General features: G+C 40.5%; 1 protein-coding gene across 1 annotated transcript in view; it reads left to right on the top strand.

The window, feature by feature from the left end:
- The window catches only part of slc1a7b (solute carrier family 1 member 7b), a 124,269-nt gene that overhangs the window by 67,995 nt on the left and 39,681 nt on the right, over positions 1–16,593 (top strand). Inside the window, exon 3 of the mRNA XM_028588027.1 lies at positions 9,646–9,861. Coding sequence (XP_028443828.1) covers positions 9,646–9,861 — 216 coding nt within the window. The remainder of the gene's footprint in view (positions 1–9,645; positions 9,862–16,593) is intronic.

The raw sequence follows: 16,593 nt of genomic DNA, 5'->3' as shown, positions 1-16,593 counted from the left end.
CCTGCCAACCTGTACAAACATTTTAACATCAATGTCGCAATATTTTACGCTGCCATTTTTGGCCATAAAAATCTCAAAAAATGCGAAATTTTTTCACTATAAAGTCGCTTGGGGTCACCAGGGGCTCGAAAGTGTTGTTTTTTCAATCCTGTTGGCTATCTGCAGCCCTCCCGGGCCATAGGGGCAGGGCTGCTCTTTACCCGGCTCAAAGTCACCTATTCTCAAATTCCCCGCTGACCTGATTGGACGGAGCACCTAACCATGGAGCACACAATCACATCTACACGGTGGATGCAGAATTAAAAACCAATGGAGATGAAAATTAGATGTGGATTACTAAATATCAGACTAAAAAACAGTACTAATAAATGACTGATAATCAAAAATTGAGGACAGCGACATATTAATACTCAAATTCCTAGAGGCTCAGGCGAGGAGGGGAGTTGCAGCCATATTTGATTCAATTGTTAATTAAGTAAACCTAAATGATAACTCTTTTAAAGTTCTTTATCAAACTGTATGAATGTGAGTCCCAGGCCAGGATAGGAAATTAACTAACAATGTATTGGCTAAAGATCAACAAGCCACTGACACATATGTTCAAATTTGATTTCATTCAACTATTATTTTTGTCTTAAATCCATCCAGTGCCACTTTTTCATACTTTGTTTTATACCTACATTTGCAGCAGCCTGAGCCTTTTTGGTCAAAAAGGAAATCTCAACTGTTTTTGCAAAACTTTAACAAATCTCCACCAAAATGGAAGAGTCTCGTTTGACTTGCAACAAACATACAAAAGACATCAGACTATAACTCATCATTTAGAAGAAAACAAGAACAACCAAATAGCCATTTTAGTCACAAAATCTATTCCTCTAGCCAGTTTTTCATGAGCTTCTTCAATGATAAAAATAACTAGAGATAAAAAACCTTTTGCCCTCAATTCTAAACCTTTCCAGGGAGGGACTGATCATAGACTGTTTATATCTAACCTTCAACCTAATTTATCTCCAAGATCCTTGAGAAAGTAGTTGCTAATCAGTTATGTGATTTTCTATTCCATAGCAACTGTGATAAAACCTCTTCTGAAAAAACCAAGCTTATTTGAAGACTTTCAATCAGGATTTATGTGATTTTCTCCAAAGCATCAGGATTTAGAAAGCATCATAGCACAGAGACGGCACTGGTGAAAATTACTAACGACGTTCTAACTGCTGCAGACAAAGGACTTGTCTCCATACTTGTTTTATTAGATCTTAGTGCTGCTTTTGACACTATTGACCATACAATCCTGTTACAGAGATTAGAACACTTAGTTGGAATTAAAGGAATTGCACTAAGCTGGTTTAAGTCTTATTTTTCTGATCGATCTCAATTTGTTAATGTTAATGATAAATCCTTTAAGTACGCAAAAGTTAAACATGGCGTTCCACAAGGCTCAGTGCTTGGACCAATTTTATTCTCCTTATATATGCTTCCTCTTGGTAATATCATTAGGAAACACTCAATTAACTATCACTGCTATGCGGACGACACCCAATTATACTTATCAATCAAACCAGACAAAACAAGTCAGTTAGCTAAACTTCAAGCATGTATTAAAGATATAAAATCCTGGATGACCTATAATTTTCTGATGTTAAACTGTAACAAAACTGAAGTTATTGTACTGGGACCTAAACACCTCCGAACTTCATTATCTAAAGATATAGCTACTCTGGATGGTGTTGTCCTGGCCTCCAGCACTACGGTCAGAAATCTAGGAGTTATTTTTGATCAGGATATATCCTTTAACGTCCATCTAAAACAATCATCAAGAACAGCCTTTTTTCATCTTCGTAACATTGCCAAAATTAGGAATATCCTGTCTCAAAACGATGCTGAAAAACTAGTCCATGCATTCATTACTTCCAGGCTGGACTATTGTAATTCCCTACTGTCAGGTTGCTCAAATAAGTACATTAAGACTTTCCAGCTGATCCAGAATGCTGCAGCACGTGTTCTGACGAGAACTAAGAAAAGAGATCATATTTCTCCTGTTTTAGCTTCTCTGCATTGGCTTCCTGTGAAATTCAGGATTGACTTTAAAGTCCTTCTCCTGACCTACAAAGCCCTAAATGGTCAAGCACCATCCTATCTAGAACAGCTCTTAGTACCTTATTGTCCCACTAGAGCACTGGGCTCCCAGAATGCAGAGTTACTGGTGGTTCCTAGAGTCTCTAAAAGTAGACTGGGAGCCAGAGCCTTCAGCTATCAGGCTCCTCTCCTGTGGAACCAGCTCCCAGTCTGGGTTAGGGGGGCAGACACCATCACCTCATTTAAAAATGAACTGAAAACTCTCCCCTTTGATAAAGCTTATAGTTAAGAAGTGAGGAGTTGCAGCGTCCGCCTAACCCGGCCCACCTGCTTCTCTTTGTAGTCATCAGATTTATTGATCATTCAATAAATCTATCAATAATATAGTGAGAGTAGAGGGAGGCAGGCCAGTACACCCTCTCATCAATGTTTTAATTTGTTTCCTTTTGTATGCATCCTGTCCCAGAACTGCTTGTTACTAACCTAGCTCTGGGGAGTTTACTCCCCGGAGTCCTTATGTTTCTTCAATGCCCGGCCGCGTCCTGCTGCGTCTGCTGCACCCACCCATGCTCCGCAGCGCCACGTTTCATCCCGCAACGTCCTGCTGTGACAATATACTACAACGACTACCTTCAAAGTCACTGTTCCGCTATCTTTAATGCGACTATTATCGCCATCACACCCCCAACCGGCCCCGTCAGACACCGCCTACCAAGAGTCTGGGTCTGCCGAGGTTTCTTCCTGAAAGGGAGTTTTTCCTTGCAACTGTCGCAATAGCCACTGCTAATGCTTGCTCTTGAGGGAATTACTGTAATTGTTGGGGCTTTGTAAATTAGAGTGTGGTCTAGACCTACTCTATCTGTAAAGTGTCTCAAGATAACTCTGTTATGATTTGATACTATAAATAAAATTGAATTAGCTGTGAAAAGGGGCGTGGCTAATTCATAGGGGGCGGGACAAACCATCACCAATGAAGAAGGAAGTCTCTGCTGAGTTCAATGATACCTCACACAAGACTCTACCTTAGATGGGTTAGCATTTATTAAAGGGGGCGTGGCTTCAACATAGGGGGCGGGCCAAACCATCACCAATGAAGAAGGAAGTCTCTGCTGAGTTCATTGATACCTCACACAAGGGTATACCTTAAAAAGTTCAAATTGTATGAAAGGGGTGGGGCTTAAGCATAGGGGGGCGGGTCAAACCATGACCAATTAAAAACGAAGTCTCTGCTGAGTTCAATGACACCTCACACAAGACTCTACCTTAAACGGTTCAAATGTTATGAAAGGGGGCGTGGCCTGAGTAAGTGGGCGTGGTCATATTATAGGGGGCGGCTCAGTATCACATGTAGACCACACATTCTAAGTTTCATGTAAATCCGATGATGTTTGTCATATAAGGCGCATTTCCTGTGGCCAGGGAGGGGCGCTATGACCAAAAGTCAATTTTGGCCTGTAGGTGTCCTCAGGCCTGGACCTTTGCCCATCGTGAGAAATTTCGGGCAGATACGACAACGTACACTCGAGTTACAACAACTTCTTTGTTCATCGCCAAACACTCAAAATGGCCGCCACGCCACGCCCACACCGTCTGACGAAAAGTTTTTCTTTCAACAATTTTCATCGTTAAGGTGTTGGGATGGTACGGACCAAATTTGAAGTCCATCGGATGAAATCTGTAGGAGGAGTTCGTTAAAGTATAGCACCTTGACTTTTAGGCCTACTTCCTGTTGCCACTAGGGGGCGCTATGACTTTAATTAAGTAAATATCGGCCTTTATTTGTCCTCAGGGTTGGACTCTTATTAATCCTGAAATGTTTTGAGGTAATCGGACAACGTACACTCGAGTTACACCCACTTCCTGTTTTGGCGGCAAAATGCACAAAATGGTTGCCCCGCCACGGCCACGCCCTATGACGAAAAGTTTTTCTTTTAACAACTTTTCATCTTTAACACCTTAAGATGGCACAGACCTAGTTTGAAGTTGATCGGATGAAATCTCTAGGAGGAATTCGTTAAAGTACGACATGTGGAAATCGCACTAATTTCAAACTTTGAAATCAAAATGGCGGACTTCCTGTTGGGTTTACGGTATGGCTCTAATGAAGTTTTTTGTACATCATGACATGTTACATATGTGTATCAAGTTTTGTGAGTCTACGTTAAACGCACTGCAGGGGCTCAATTTTCTTAACTTTGTAGGGGGCGCTAGCGAGCCACTTTTGTGCGCCTATTCCCGAAACCCTTAAAATACGTAAGTTTTTACCAGACTTGATGCAACCGCCAAATTTGGTGAGTTTTTGAATATGTTAAGGCCCTCAAAAAGGCAATTCATTTGACGGGAAAAAGAACGAATAGAAAGAATAATTCCTTCAGTTTCAATAGGGCCTTCGCCGCTGTCGGCGCTCGGATACTGGTATCGGTATTGGAACATCTCTAGTTACAGCCACTTTCTCATTCATCGCTAAACGCTCAAAATGGCTGCCACGCCACGCTCACACCGTCTGACGAAAAGTTTTTCTTTCAATACATTTTCATCTTTAAGGTGTTGAGATGGTACAGACCAAATTTGAAGTCCATCGGATAAAATCTCTAGGAGGAGTTCATATAAATGTAAGTATAGAACCTTGACTTTTAGCGGGATCTCCGATCGTAAGCAGTCCTTCACTGACCAATCAGCATTTAATTAGCAGAATGCTAGCGTGTTATGGGCAACAACGACTCAACCTGTAAGAAATCGAAAGGACCTAAGTACTCGTTCATTCAACTTTCGACTTATAATCCATGTTGAACTTGCAAAAACTACAATCACATCTGAGATTTCTCAACAACAATCAGGCAAAAGAGATAAATATAGCCGTCTAGCTCCTTAGAGTCCCATTCATTTTGCACTGGACCACGATCACCCCCAGTGGAACTCTGGTGGAACTGCAACCAAATTCCGTACAATGGGGCTGAATAGGGAGTGGAAAGGCTTTCCGTAGACCGGCTTTGGTATGGCTTTAATGAGTTTTTTTGTACGTCTTGACATGCTACATATGTGTACCAGGTGTCGTGAGCCTACGATAAACGTATTGCAGGGGCTCAATTTTTTAAGTTTTGTAGGGGGTGCTAGCGAGTCATTTTTGTGCGCCTATTCCCAAAACCCTTAAAATACGTAAATATTCCCCAGAATTGATGCGACCGCCAATTTTGGTGAGTTTTTGAGTATGATAAGCCCCTCAAAAAGGCGATTAATTTGCAGAAAATGATAATTCCTTCAGTTTCAATTGGGCCTTTTCCGCTGTCGGCACTCGGGCCCTAATAATATATATATTAAATACATTTTTTATATATTATATTAATTACATACTGTATGAATTTGGTACCTTTTATTTATAATATTCAATGCATAATTTGTATATCGGTCCTGGAACACAGAAAGGGGTCTGAAGGCAGGTCAGGGGGAAAGAAAAACCCATGAAGCTAATTAAAAATCCACAGTGCCTGGAGTACATTGGACAATGGCTAGGTGCTAGCTGTTAAAACAAAACAAACATTACTAACAAATAATTTAATTACAACAATAATCACTCAATTTCACTCATTCTCAATCTTACTCAATAATCATTAGCTAACCATTAGTTACTCATTCATTTAACAGTAGCTACCATTCTATTTACCAGTAACTAATCATTAGTGCTTGAATCAGTCAATCATTAACTAATCATTAGCTAACCATTCATTATTCATTTAACAGTAGCTACCATTCTGTTTACCAGTAACTAATCATTAGTGCTTGAATCAGTCAATCAGTAACTAATCATTACCTAACCATTCGTTACTCATTTATTTAACAGTAGCTACCTTTCTGTTTACCAGTAACTAATCCACCATTAAATACTTTTAAAAACCTTTTAAAGTCAACTCTGACAGAAAAGTGTAATTGCTTTTAAATAGATGCCCTTTAAGTTGTATGTCTGTATTAGCTTAAGTTAAGTGTAATGTCTTGTTTGTGTTCTAGTATGTATAGTGTATGTACAGAGATTTGTGGTGTAGTATGTAACCTTTGTCCTGTCTTTTATGTATTTTGAAACTTGTTGCCACCAGTCTTGACCAGGACTCCCTGGGAGAAGAGTTACTGTAACTCAGTGGGACTTTTCCTGGTTAACATGCCATGGTCTCATGAGTGTAGCATACCTGTAGCAAGCTCCATCGTAGTAACTAGCGGTAAAAAAACAAAAAAAACATTGAAGAGGAGCTCCTTGCTATAAAGCGGCAATTGCTAGTTGTTTAAGCCGCTACAGACCTCCGTCACAGCTCGGTCGTATCAATTGAATTCAATTCAATTTTATTTATAGTATCAAATCATAACAGAGTTATCTCGAGACACTTTACAGATAGAGTAGGTCTAGACCACACTCTATAATTTACAAAGCCCCAACAATTACAGTAATTCCCTCAAGAGCAAGCATTAGCAGTGGCTATTGCGACAGTGGCAAGGAAAAACTCCCTTTTAGGAAGAAACCTCGGCAGACCCAGACTCTTGGTAGGCGGTGTCTGACGGGGCCGGTTGGGGGTGTGATGGCGATAACAGTCGCATTAAAGATAGCGGAACAGTGACTTTGAAGGTAGTCGTTGTAGTTCATGTCACAGCAGGACGCACATTCTTTCACTCCATATCATCCACTTACCATGAAGATGAAATCCAGCAGTGTTATTTGCACTTGTGATAACTGTTCCATAAACACCTCCAACTCAAATCTTAAATAAAAATTTGTTCTTTATATTTAATCGGCGCTGTCTCACCGTCACATTGTCCGCTACGGAGCGCTGGAGGAGGGGATGGACCGACTGCATGGAATACAGGATAGCATCAAATACCCTACCATTAGATAGCTGCAGAACACAGTTATAACTAAATGGCTGCCTTTAAAACTGTGCATATACTGTATCATCAAATGTCAAAGTCTGAAAACACAGCCGTTAAGCTCTCGTGCAATCGTTACCCTTAATGTCCTCGTTATCAGTCCGAACTTTAATATTGTTTGTGACAAAACCTGCATGATGAAAAGTGTGTTTGCCTATTAGACTTTATTTTGTCTTCAAATTGTATCTCGGGTTGGGGGATACCACTAGTTGATGCTGTGTTGGCAAGGTGTTAACAATGACAAATTGTTGTAAACATATAAATACTGCGGTGAACCTGTGCGAAATGCTGCATGATGGCCCTGCTGGCCCTGCAGGAGGACTACGCTAATGGAAGAATCAGGAAAAAAAGAGTCTTCAGGGACCATGACGATGACTGGCTAATATGCCGATTTAGATTTTCTGCTGAGCTCTTGGATCCATGTACTGAATTGAGTCCAGTAGAGAGGGCAACACGCCGGAACCGTGCCATCCCGGTCCAAATACAGGTCCTCGCCACTCTGGAGGAAACTGGCTGTTTCCAGAGGGAAATGTCAGACAGCTAAGTGTTTAAAAAAAAAAAAAATTATATATATAATCTTCAACTTCTATCACTAAGGCTTGTTTGGATATAATATATAGTTCTGTTAAATCTTATTATATACGTCTGGTATATCGAAGCTGTCCCCGAGTGCTGTAATGCCTGCCGTTTTGGACGTATTATTAATATATGTAGTCTATAGATCAGGGTTCCATACACTGTGCAAGAACAGGCCAAAATTATAATTCAATTTGCAGCAATTCCTGAACGTCTGAGAAGTTTTTTGCTTTTTCTCTGCCAGTCATCATGATATGGTGTAACAACTACCAGTGTCATTCATACACTGATCAGCATTCACAAGGGGCTTTGCATTGACTATTTATGGTTAAAAATGGGCATGTACAGGGCGGGATAACAGGCTGATCCACGTACACACGCTTGTAGGTAGTCTCTGATTTGTAAAGGGAACATTGCTTACAGGTGTGCGTACACACGGTTTTATAAATCAGACTCTTATTTTTTTTTTTTTTGCATACGCCATTTTGGGCTTTTGGGTGTACTTATAGTAAGGATCCTACGCACAGTTTTTTTAGACCCCTGGCCTTTGCAGGTGTTTGTCCAAAAAAGTGTATGCTAACCTATGGCCCCATTATCATCCAACACATTGGCCAACTTTAAACAGGTGGAGGATCACCTGCACGTGAATAACGTAATATGGCACAATACACACTTAATGTCTTGTAACAAACCTTTTGAAGATTTATGCTAAGCTGTTGCAAGTATCCACAGGAGAATTCCCAATAGTAAATAAATGGGAACATGAGCTGAGCCCTGAGGGGAACACAGTTAATTGGGAGGCAGTTTGGGACAACATGTTCCACTGTTTCAAGAACCCAAATCACCAGTGTATCCACTTCAATATATGCCATTGGACATATTGGACTCCTCAGAAGATATATTTCTCTAAAGTCATTCCCACTCCCTATTGTACATTCTGTCAACCTGACCAAACTGGAACTTTCCTGCATATGGTCTGGGAGTGTGAACAGGTTCTGGCATAAAACAACATCAATACTATCTTATGTGATAGGATATCTAATTCCTACTGACCCGATTGTTTTGTTACTTAATGATGACACTAAATTACACCTGCTCGAGAGACAGAGGAAGATTTGGCTAGCCGGCTCAACTGCAACCAACAAAATGATAGCTCAACGCTGTATAACGCTTTGTATAAAACAGTGGTTAGCGTATTTCCTAGACATATTTATGCTTGAGCTCTCTACAGCAAGGATTAACAAAGCCAAATCATCAACTGTCAACCTATGAAAAAGCACAGCAGCACAAATATCAGACCTAATGACCTAATGAGCCACAAGAACTAGAGGAGAGTGATTAGGCAAGGTGTGAATTCAGTTTATTTGTTTGTTTTGTTTTCTTCGAGACCACAGAGGGTGGTGGGTGGTAGAGGGTTTTTGTTCTTGTTCAATTTGTGTTTCTCTGTTCTGTGCACCATTTGATACTACCTGGCACATATTGTGGAATTTGTTCTGTATGTCTGAATGATAAATGATGGTAATAAAAAATGTATCTAAAATTACTATGGCCACTAGTGGTTACCGCCACCATAAAGATAACTATGGGTTGTAATAAGATTCTTGAAGCTTCTATGGGGTTGTTTTTTTCGGGAGGACAGCCTCAAAACAGCAGTTGAGAAATAGCCGCACCACAGTAATAGTTTTTCTGGAGCTTTCGATTATATCACATGAAAGTTTGTTCAGTTGTCATGTAAATGTAGATACATTATTGGACATTGGAAACAAACTAGGAAAAACAATCTTACCACATCCCCACCTCAACCAGCCGGTCTCAGAAAAATGGAAATTTAAAGACAAAAACTTGATCTGTTTATGAAGATCACGTGAAATTATAGAAAATTCCAGAAGAGCTACAAAAAGAATCTGTTGTGAGATTGTTCTCTCAAAATTAATGATTTTGCACCTCACAAGATTGTCACTATAAGTTGATTGTCAAAGTGCTTACTGATGGATTGCATTGAAACATTTGCTACAACATGGTTCAATATCTATTATAAAAATAAAGTACTTACTATTAGTCTAACTTGGATGTTTCCTCTTCCAGTTTGATGTCAGGACTGGCAGCCCTTGACGCCAAGTGTTCCAGTCGGCTCGGTCTGATCACAGTCTCCTATTACCTGTGGACCACCTTTGTGGCCGTGATAGTGGGAATCATCATGGTCTCCATCATCCACCCAGGCGGAGCAGCCCAGAAAGAGGACTCTGAGGACAGCAGCAAGCCTATCATGAGTTCTGCCGATGCTCTGCTGGACCTTATCCGGTATGACCATAACATCCATCTGACTACAGTACATGGTACATGTACACACTATACGCAACTGATTCCGAGTTCATTATTTTAACATACTGTATGTGAGCAACACTCAGTTGTGCATGGTAATTACAGCTAGTTGTACTGAAATAGTACAAGTGGAGCACATGCTTTTTGGCAGGGAAAGCATGATAAGCAGGGGGGCTTGGGAGGGTTACAGTGAGCTAACCTCCTCAGAAACAGCACCCACTGAAAGCTGCACACATTATTTATCTACTGTAGGGGATTTGTGTTGTCTGAAGAGAGGGACATACAGGATTGGACTAAAAAAGAATGAGATCAAAGGAGAGTGAGAGTGTCTACATTACATTATTTTATATTTTTACATTATATATTTAATTACAAGGTGATACCCGTCTGTCACATATACCACTGTTTTAAGAGTTTTATGAGGCCACAATAAAGTCAGGATTTCATGAGCGAGAAATCAGAATGTTATAATATATTTCAAGGAAAGGATAAAGTTGTAATCCAATAAGAAATACCTTGTAATATTCTGGGGTATTTTAAAAATAACACAGATGTAGAATTGTGTAAATGAGTAAATAGGTGAGAGCAGTGGGTGGGTCAGCTAATGTTTCCAAATCAGGGCTGGGGAGAATCTAAAGTACACTTCAGTACAGGGTTCATTGTTGTAAAATTAGTTTGGCACATTAGGATATCATATATTTAAAAGGTTACTCCAGTTATTGCGCATTACACTTCTACATTTAAAAAAAATATTGTCTAAATCAAAGCAGCACAGGCCAAGACATCCTGACCTTTTGAATGGTTCAAGATTAAAAACATGCTACACTTCCTATTAGGAAACTCAAGTCTTTCAAACTCCATGCCCCTATTTTATAATGCAGGTTTCCTGTCTGCAAGCCTAAGTCCATATAACTACTGACATAAGTATTTTCAGACTTTAGTCAGGTCCCATCAGAGCCACAGAAGGACGCAGATGTATGAAGCTGCCATCCAGCCTCTGTGAATTTATGCTAAATTTATGCTATTTTAGTTGGTTTTACAATTTTTGCTGTATTTAGTTTTGACAAGATAATAACATATGACCCATAGACCCTATTGAGGATAGGAAAATCAACTCACCACTGTGTGAAAGTGGAATTTGTCTCAACCAGGCCCCCAGGAAATTTGACATAGCAGCCAAACAGTGGAATTACAACTTCTGTGTCCGTCACGTGATGCCACATGGCCCAAAAAGACTTGTTCCCCTAGACTTACACAGCGAAATAGCCGTCTATAAATCAGTGAATACATTATTTTGAGCTTCACAACCCCTGCAAATTGACCATTTGGTCCGATAGCATCTGGAAAGTCTAGAGAGCCGCAAAATTAAATAATTTAATTCCCATTCAAGTTAGCAGAGCAGTAAACTGGAAGAAGCTGTCTCAGCTGGCAGAGGTCTCTAGTGTGCCTGCTTTATGGGCCCCATAGTGCAGAAGCAGCACCAATCATCTGAGTAATTTTATATGTGAAAGTTAAACTTTTTTGGATTCTTGGGCCACTGAGCAACTATCCCAATAATAAACGGGGCGCCGCCTAGAACGCTGTATCCAGGTTTTATTATACATCCATGGTCTTAACTGCCTGCGGCCCCCATTGCCACAGCCTAAAAGTACTACCCCCATTCCAAATGAATGGAAAGACCTGCGATTTCACCGGACTGTGCATTGTCGTTTCCAAAGGTTTTCCGTTTATGCCGGTCTAGATAGATAGATAGATAGATAGATAGATAGAATGGAAATCAGTTTAGCAGCTCTTCAGCAGTGTGCATAAAAATGAATAAATAGAACATAGTTAAGTAAGCTGGACAAAGACAAAGGCAACTAGAAAAAATATATGACTTAAAAAGCAAAACACAAGTGTTGAAAAAGTGACCTTAAAAACAGTGGTAATGTAAGTTAGCAGCATAAAAACTGACTTGACTGTTTTTCAGCCAATTTGTTTAGCTTTTTATTGCTCTGTACCTTCTCCCAGAGGGGAGGGGTGAGAACAAGCAGTGTCCAGGGTGGGATGGGTCCTTTATCATACAGCTTTCTTTCTTTTTCAGTCGGCCAGTGTATTCGTTCTTCAGAGGTGGTAGTGAGGTCCCGATGACCCGCTGAGCTGCTTTCACCACTCGCTGAAGATGCCACTGATCCTCCTTAGTGCAGCTCCCGTACCCCACTGTGCAGTAGTAGGTTAGGAGGCTCTCTATGGTGGCACGATAAAAGTTCACTAGCAGCTGCTGTGGGAGGTGGGACTGCTTAAGTTTCCTAAAGAACTATAGTCTCTGCTGGGCCTTCTTTACGTGGCAGGAGATGTTAGCAGACAATGTGAGGTCTGCCGTGATGTGAACTCCCAGGAATTTAAATTTCTCCACCCTCTCTACCTCTTCCCTCTATATGCAAAGGGTGGGATGTAGGTTTGTTGTTATGTTGACACCACTGAGCCAGATGCTGTACCTCCTTCCTTAGGCCGTCTCGTCGTTGTCTGTTATCAGTCCAACTACTGTGGTGTTGTCCGCAAATTTGATGATGGTTTTGGAGGAGTGAGTAGAGGAGCACTCTCTCGCGCAAAAAGGGTGTAGAGGAGGTGTGACTGCCTATCCTGTTGTGTTCTGGCCAATTGCTCAGAAAGTCCGATATCCAGGAGCATAGTGAACTGCTCAAGCCCAAGTCGCTCAGTTTTTGGATCAGTTTGTAGTGGAGTATTGCAGAGCCAAAGTCAGCAAACAGCATCCTTACATATGCATTTTGATGCAGAGCTGTTATAACGGCACCATCTGCCGATCTGTTGGTCCGATATGCAAACTGATGTTTATCAAGATCAGCAGGGATGGCATTCTTTATGTGGGGGAGGATCAGTCTCTCAAAACACTTTTCAATGATGGGGATAAGAGCAACTGATCTGTAGTCATTCATATTTGTCACTGTGTCTTCTTGACTGCAGGCACGAGGGGACTGCAGCCTGCTCTAGTGAGAGGTTAAACATGTTAGTTAGTCTGCACAGACCCTCAGTACTCTTGACTCCATCTAGTCCAGACGCTTTGTTGATGTCAATTTTGCGCAGGGTGGATCTGACCTGGGGTCCGTTCCAGGTAGGAGTTTTAACAAACTCTGTGTCTAACCCTGATGTCTGAGTTGATTTACCCCGAGATTGGAAACTCTGAGTTTTCGGTTCCAGAACAGCTGATTTGAGTTGGTTCAATGAACTTGGAGTATGTTCACTCAGGGTTACGCGCGTGCACAAAAGGCAGTGTGAATGGAGCCATGATTCTACGATTCACCATGGTAACAACCACAAACAAACGGGTTGGCGGAAATACTCATGCGCACAAACAGCGAGTTTGAACATGTATTTCGTAAAAAAAGCAAGACAGTGGCTGCTGCTGAAAAAGAGAGAGAATTGGTGTGGGAGAAAATTGCTGCTTGAGTCAATGCGTACGCATTAACAGTGTATTAATTTCATATTTAATCACAGTTAACTTATAATATTACTGGTGAAAACTGGAATTGTATTACACCTAGGTGCAATCCTGCGGGCGAAAAAGTAAACTATACTAATCCCATTCTGAGGCTGCAGCACCATATCATTAACAGAACTATAATGTATAATGATGTATTTCTTTTGAATGGCTCTACTGTCCAGGGAACACTACAAAAATGTTTAAAAATGTTTCAGAGCGAGTCACACTTTTCTGATTGCTCTGCATACAGTGGCTTTACTATAACAGTATGATTCGCTACACTGTTGTAAAGAAAACTGCTGTTTGCAAAAAACGTAATGCAATACAAAGAATCTGCTGGGATGTTAAAGCCTGTCCACGATGGTTGATGTTAGTGATACGAGGACGAATAAGGTATCTACATATCTAATGGACTGTGATATAAAATACCTCTCAAATCGGTTATGTGGAAATGAAAATACATCTATAGTCAGGACCATCGGCGGAGCGGGGGGGTGGCTAATTGGGCTTAAGCCCCGAATGTTTTGTCAAAAAGCCCCGAATCTTTTAGGTTTTTTAAAATAACTTCAACTTTGTTTCATTTCCTCTCTCAGTCTTTGTGACTGGAGCGGCAAAAAATGAAACAACAGCTCTATTACCGCGGCGAACGGTAATGCATCGCTTGTTTGCCAACTGCCGATAAAAATTAACGAAGAAGAATATAAATCTTCTTCTTCGTCGTTAACTTGTCATCAGGGGCTGGCAAGCTGTTGTCATGCATGTTGTATGTTTCATCGGTGTCGCGAGCTTACTGCCTAACCAGCTTAAGTTATGGATATAACAAAGTTTTTTATAGTACGGAACAGGAACACGAGTAACCAAAGTAACAGACCTCACCAGCCGGAGAGTGATTCAGAAGCAGCGTCAGACAAACCGCGGACAAGTGGTGCAGGTTTGTGAATCCGCTGTTGTAACACTTTGAGTTAAGTCAATGGTGACTGCAGGCTCTCAAGTGTCACGAATTGAGCTTGACAGTCACTCATTTCGGTCTTTTGTCACGCACTCCCGCCACACATTGTATTTCTCACGTGGAAAAACTATTTATAATAAATTGAATATGCCGCCAAAATGTCTCTGGCGCGCCGCTCTCACTATGCAACCGGCAGGAATCAAGCGCGTCTCCCCTGGAGTTGTAAGTCGAGCCTGCCACTTTTCAGCCAATCAAAAAAAAAGAAAGGGGCTACACAATAGCTAATAAGATTTAACGCAACAACCAATGAAAAAAAGCAAAGAGCAGCATACAGACACTTCCCTAAATATTCGCTCATTCAGAGACCAGAGACCCAAACTGGGCTCTGTGTCTGTCAGACGGTCTGAGATCTACCGTATCAGCAGAGCAATCACGTAATGCACAGCAGATTATGGTGCAGGTAGATTATTTTGTGAAATATATTGACTATTGTAACTTTATTTTTCTCAAAATATCACGACTCCTCCAAAACTCAGATAACACAGATATATTTTGAATGTGCACAAAGTTTTGGACATGAACAGAAATCTTGCTCAAACAAATCTGAAATATTACAGTCCAGGGGTTTATTAATTCATTAAAATGAATGAATTTATCATCAACGTGAATAATTGTCATATGCACATTTAAGGAGGTTACTTCCTCAACAAAAGATGCAAAAGAAAAGGGAGGAGCAAATGATGCCTCTAGGCTACATCTGTGCTGACTCAGATATAATTAGAAAAGCTGATCTACAGGAGAATAAATAGATGAAAGCAATACAGAATGCCTGAGAGCCTTACTTCCATATATTCCATTATGTTTTTATATTTGGATTATAATCTATGTTTACCTTTTTACATAAAGATTTCCAGCATCAATTTATTCAGAAAAAGGTATAAATAGGTGCATACAAATTCACCAGAATGCAGGAAATGAAGAGTTTAATGCTCAAAATTTTCTGGGGGCGGACCCCCATAAGTCACCATGCGGAAATTTAATAAATACTTTGTATTTGGTTGAATTGTCAGTGCCACGTGTCAAATCTTTTGTTGTGTAAATCTGAGCAATTATTTATAATAACAACAAAAACATTAATAATAATATTAATGAAACACTCCTATTCCTTTGCATCCTTATGCATTCTATTATCTCAAACAGCCTGAAAAATAGTGCATTTAGTTGACGTAATTGGGAAAAAAATCTCCCCCGGGGGAGCATCCCTCTCATCCCTCTCAGAGGGAGGAGACTGAGAGAAACTCAAGTTGTTTCCCCAGGTTAGGTTCACAGGCTCAGTTACCATAGTAACTGACTCCGAGGTTAAGTTACCTCTCTTTCTGGAACGGAAAACCCAAAGTTTCCCTCATCTCAGGGTTAACAAACTCAGAGTTTTCACTAAACCTGCTTTCTGGAACGGGCCTCTGATGTTGATGTAGTTTTATGACCTGGCCCTTCCCAGCTGGTGCAGGATGGGTGCCACTCTCTTGGTTTTGAAGGTCAAAGCGAGTAAACAACTGGTTCAGTGTGTTTGGAAGAGTGTTGTTGCTGCTGGGGCTTGTGAGTGTGTAGCTGTCCTTTTAACCTGTTATTGTCCTAATCCCCTTTCACATGCAGCGGGAGTTGTTGTTATTGAAGTGCTCCTCTATGTGCTGTTTCAACCCAGTCTCACCGCAGTTTGTGATGGCATCACGAAAATAAATCTATTAGATCGTGATACCATCACAATATTTTAAAGATTTTCATGATGGGATCATGTTTTTTAAACTACCGGTAATGTATTTCAATGGGAAGCTTCTTTTGTTATCATAGCACGATTCTCGGTTTTAATCAACATTTATTTACAAGATCTTATCATGGTTTATATGAATTTCTTTTAATTTTATTATTATATCTTATTGCCATGGAAGCTGGATTGCTTTGTTGTTTATTGATATTTTTAAAACTATAACGCTACATTTATCAACATTTATTTAGATGTTATCATGGTATGCATTTCTTTATTTTAATAATATTATTTCGGTCTTAATACCGGTGAAATATTACAGTATGCTGTAAGACAGAACATGGGCCAAGCGGGGCGCAGTCTAAGCCCATTAGCCACAGTGCAATGCGGGCATTCATATCAGAGAATCTGACAGCGATCAGCGGGTCTTTAACGCCAGTATCGCTTCAATGTACATATTTAATCAGTGGTTTTGTCACCAGCAACAACACATTGCTCAGCTTTGTTCCAGTAAGTTAT

This window comes from Perca flavescens, chromosome 9, assembly GCF_004354835.1.
Source record: "Perca flavescens isolate YP-PL-M2 chromosome 9, PFLA_1.0, whole genome shotgun sequence".
NCBI classification, from domain to species: Eukaryota; Metazoa; Chordata; class Actinopteri; order Perciformes; family Percidae; genus Perca; species Perca flavescens.
This window is presented reverse-complemented; position numbering and strand designations above follow the sequence as displayed.